Source organism: Babylonia areolata, chromosome 21 (assembly GCF_041734735.1).
Source record: "Babylonia areolata isolate BAREFJ2019XMU chromosome 21, ASM4173473v1, whole genome shotgun sequence".
Classification (NCBI taxonomy): Eukaryota; Metazoa; Mollusca; class Gastropoda; order Neogastropoda; family Buccinidae; genus Babylonia; species Babylonia areolata.
In genome coordinates this window covers 30,665,993-30,670,992 of record NC_134896.1, presented here as the reverse complement: position 1 = coordinate 30,670,992, position 5,000 = coordinate 30,665,993, and the positions used below count along the sequence as shown (strand labels likewise).

The window sequence follows — 5,000 nt, the reverse complement described above, 5'->3', positions numbered from 1 at the left end:
TTAATAGTTTTTAACAGCAGACAGGGTGTAGCTAATATGGATCTGTCCGCACGCTAAGACACGTACTTGAAACCGAAACTGAAAGTGTGCGTGCCCGCTCATCACCACCATCACCAGCACCGTCGCAAAGTAGAACGATCACATGACAAGGGGAGTAACTCGTTTATAAAGCGTGCGCAGAAAACAGACCAGGTTTCTGCCCTTGTCTTGAGAGCGTCACTCTCTCATGACATGTGTTAATCTTGACACTGCATCCTGTACATACCCATTTGTAATTGCATGATCATATTTTTTTAAAATGTCTTTTTCTCTCCTGTATATATCAAACCAATTTCAGTATTACTGGCAAATGGGTGCTAAACTAACACATTATTGTGTATTTTGTTTTGTTACACCACGTCGTTGTTATTGCTGTGCTCCAGCCAACTCCTCAGTTCCCAGTTCAGGCTCAGCTAGTCAGATTCATAGCCGAACATGTCTCTTCACTCACAATTATTTGTAAATCTAAGCTGTGATCTGTGCATCTGTCTATGGAGTATTGCTTTCGCTAATCCTATTGCATTGTTTCAGACTGATGATTACATTTGGCCTTTTATTTTACTTCATTTTATTTTTTTTTCCCGATTTGTATCATCTCCCCTCTTTGTTTCTTCTGTTCAAAACATCCTCGGTCTTCCTCTGTGGCCGTCATCCTGTTATTGTCATGTTTCCTTGTTTCTCTATGACTCAAAAGAGTTAAAGGGAATATATAAACTCTGCTAGTCGATCTCTCTTGTCCCTTTTCTCTCTGTCTGTCTCGAAACTTTCGCTTCATTTCCCGTGACCGTTTGTACTTTCTGATTGTACTTTCTAATGTTTGGGTGTTTACGTGTTTCTTATTCTTATCTGTATGAGCAGTATTTGTTTCCCTTTTTTCATTTGGCAAAAGTTTTCCGGATACAAAGAATACATATTGCATGAGAGAGAGAGAGAGAGAGAGTCTGTATGTGGGAGGTGGGGGGTCATAGTGAGAAAGACAGACAAACAGATAGTGAGATACATAGACAGACCGACAGACAGTGTGTGTGTGTGTGTGTGTGTGTGTGTGTACATCGGATGGATGTAACGCACTCAGGCAACAGGTGAAATTTTAAGCAGCAATGCCCAGAAGTCATGTACATTTATCTCACTAAACATCATGGTAGGACATCATGGTAGGCATTCATTGTTGTTCAATACTTAAAAAAGCAAAAGTCACTTAGAAGAAGAAGAAGCAGCAGCAGAAGCAGAAAATACGAGGAGGGGAAGAAGAAGAAGGAGGGCGATATTTAAAAAAAAAAAAAAAGGAAAAAAAGAACAAGGAACGAACAAGAGAAAGCGGAACAATAACGTGAACAACATTAGAAAGAAAGAAAAAGAAAAACGAGAACCAGAACCAGAACAAAAAAAAATATATATATCAACCACACCACCACCATCACCACCATCCACCAGCACAACCACCACCACCACAACAACAACCACCACCGCCACCTTTACCACCACCACCACAACAACCACCACCACCGCCGCCACTACCACCACCACCACTACAACAACCACCACCACCGCCACCACCACCACCACAACAACAACAACCACCACCGCCACCACTACCACCCCCACTACCACCACCACAACAACAACCACCACCCAGCTGACCAAGCAGCGCCAACTCTAACCCCACCCCCACCCCACCGACTCCCACACCCCCTTACCCCCCACCCTTTCCTTTATATTACCTGTGCTGGGGTGTGCAGGAGCCCACGAGTGCAGGGAGGCAGGTGGCCGGAAGGGTGGTGGCTGCGGTCTGAGCCACCTGGATGGATCGGATCATGGCCACGGCCTCCTCCTTCAGGTGACCCACGGGGGTCTGGCAGACCGTGCAGTGCCCGGCCCGGTACAGGGCGGCCAGCCCCGGGCCCACCGCCAGTCGTTCTTCAAGCCCGTCCAGCCTCACCGTCTGTGCACCACACCGCCCACCACGGGAAAATGAAGATCATTATGATAACAGCAACAGCATCATTAGGAATAATGTTATTACTCGTTATGATTATACTTATGATGAAGTCTCCCGTCGGACCGACGGATGAGTAGGCAGGCAGGCTTATCTGTCGGTGTGTGTCCTCATAATATGGGAGAAGAGGCCGATTCTGGATGCGTAGCACTTCCCACAGGTGTTGCAAGGGAAAACGTCTCCAGAAGTTGAGCCCTGCTTCCTTCGCTCACGCTTCTCCTTAATGACCAGCGTTCTCTTGTTTTCAAACGTCTATGCCACTAGAGCACAGCATCCTCCAGCGAGAAGGGTCAAGGGCATCAGTTTCCCAGGAAGCAATGTTTATGTCACAGGCTTTGAGGTTTGTCTTCAAGGTGTCCTTGAAGCGCTTGCAGGGTCTTCCAAGTTCACGGTGGCCTTCCTTCAGCTGGCCATACTAAATCATCTTCGGGATCCTGCAGTCTGTCATGCAGACAACGTGTCCTGTCCAGCGTAGCTGGCACTGGATCAGTAGACTTTCGATACTGGGCAGGCCGCTCCTCTCTAGGACCTGGAGGTTGGAGACCCTGTCTTGCCACTTTATGCCGATGATCTTTCGTAGGCATCTCTGGTGAAACTGCTCAAGTTGTTGAATGTGACGGCGATACTAATGATACTAATACTAATATCAATGATGCTGCTGCCCGTGGCCCATGCTCAGCCGTTCTTCAAGTCCGTCCAGCCTCACCGTATGTGCCCCGGGAAATAATAATGGTGGGTGGTGGTGACTGAATTATGATGATGAGGAGGAAAAGACGGATGGTGACGATGATGATGATGATGATGATACTGACGATGGTGAGAAGAAGAAGAAGAAGAAGAAGAAGAAGAAGAAGAAGAAGAAGAAGAACAGCAGCAGCAGCAGCAGCAGCAGCAGCAGCAGCAGCAGCAGCAGCAGCAGCAGCAGCAGCAGCAGCAGCAGCAGCAGCAGCAACAACAACAACAACAACAACAACAACAACAACAACAACAACAACAACAACAACAACAACAACAACAACAACAACAACAACAACAGTACATTTGTGTTGAGCTTTTAGACTTCTCAAACCTTGACCTGGCCATCTGCCGGAAATAACGGTAATGTTAATGATGATTTTGATGATTATGATGATGACGACGACAACAACAGCAACAATGATGATAATGATGATGATGATGATGGTGCTACTGCTGCTGATAATGGAAATAAAAACAAAAACAAATATATAAATACTACTACTGCTGCTACTACTACTACTAACAACAACAATTGTCATGACAATAGAACAATTGTGTTGCTAGCCCTTTCAAACCTCTCAAAGCACTTTGAAATGAAACGTCAGCTCGCATGAAAGCCTCAAATTACACGAAAACATGAATAAACTGGCTAACACAGTAATGACACTATAAGAAAACAAACGAAAAATGAAATGTGAAAAAAAAACTGAAAAAAATCCAATGCTGAATGTGTTAGAAACAGCAATAAAAAAAAAAAAAACACAAAAAACGTGGCATTAACACAGCCAGGAAAGCGACACTTAGTTTTTTCAAAGAGCAAAGGGGAAACTAAAACACAAATGACTAGCCATTCACATCTCCTGACGGCCGATTCTATGACCAATATGAATATTGATATCCTCCGTCATTAACTCAGAACGATATGTTCAGACGTTGTGCCTCTGGTCAAAAGCAGCCTCTTACCCTGGTCAGCATCGCTTCTGAGACAGCGCAAAACATGAAGACAAAATGATGGGGGTAAGCGCGGAAATTGGGAAGCTTGAATTCAGGGATGATTACGGTACTAAGCAGGGGACTGGTCAGTTATCCGCCATCCAGTGCCGACATGGGTACTGGTGTGATAGCTGTCCATCAGTTGTTAAGGGGGGTGGGGGGTGGGGGGTAGGAAGGAGAGGAGGCTGTCAGCAAGAAAAATGTCTTGTGTTTGGCAAGGGACATCACCGTGCCCTCCCCCAGTGATTGTGGAGGGAAGAGCCCGTGTGGGATTGATGCAACATTAACGGCAGGGAGGAGGGAGGGCGCTGGGAGGATGACGGCTTCAGGGCCAGGCCATAACAAGTGATGGATGACCCAGACACTGTCTCTGTTTTCTGTTATTGTCCTTTATTTTGTTGTCCCTCTTCCCCCTTCTTCCTCCCTTTCTGGCTTGCGTATAATGTGTATGTGTGTGTGGGTCGCGGTGTCTGTGTCTGTGACCCTGTGTGTGTGGGTGTACACGTAGCATATCACCTGGCAATGTACAATACCTCAAAATAAAATACCTGAAAATATATGAATACATGATAAACTCGCTAGCAGTGTACTGAACCTGTAAGAAAAGGGAAAAGAAAAAAAAATCAAACCTTGTGAAGAAAGTGAAAAACATCCTATGCTGAATGTGTTCAAGGCGGGAATAAAACCGTGGTACGAACACAGCCAGGAAAGGGACACTTAGATTTTTCAAAGAGCATAGGGGAAAGTAAAACTGCAAATGACCAGCCATTCACATTTCCTGACGGCCTGTTATATGATCGATTGAATATTGATATCCTCCGCGAAGACGTTGGGAATTTACATTCAGATGACTGGCCTCTGTTCCAAAGCAGCCCTGTTCCCCCCTTGCCAGCATCGATTCTGACTGCACAAAACAGGAGGGGAGGAGGGTGAGGATAAGGGGGGTTGAGGGCGGAAATCGGGAGGCTTGAAATCAGGGATGAGTTTGGTACTAAGCAGGGGACTGGTGCAGTTATCCACCGTCCAGTGCTGTGTGTGTGTGTGTGTGTGTGTGTGCCGTGGAAGCTGCGATACGTAGACTAGAAATGAGTGTGTGGGGGAGGGGGGTAGAGGAGGCGCAGGGTAATGTGTGTGTGTGTGTGTGTGTGTGTGTGTTGAAGCTCATGTACGTTTATATGTATTTGACTGTGCTTTCATATCTGTGAAACTGCATGTTTGGTGCATATCTGTTATG

The 5,000-nt window shown here is 45.9% G+C and overlaps 1 protein-coding gene across 1 annotated transcript in view; it reads right to left on the bottom strand.

The window, feature by feature from the left end:
• LOC143296727 (uncharacterized) overlaps nt 1–5,000 on the bottom strand; it is a 485,227-nt gene that overhangs the window by 470,909 nt on the left and 9,318 nt on the right. The window contains exon 2 of the mRNA XM_076608785.1: nt 1,761–1,981. Within this exon, the coding sequence (XP_076464900.1) occupies nt 1,761–1,981 (221 nt within the window). The remainder of the gene's footprint in view (nt 1–1,760; nt 1,982–5,000) is intronic.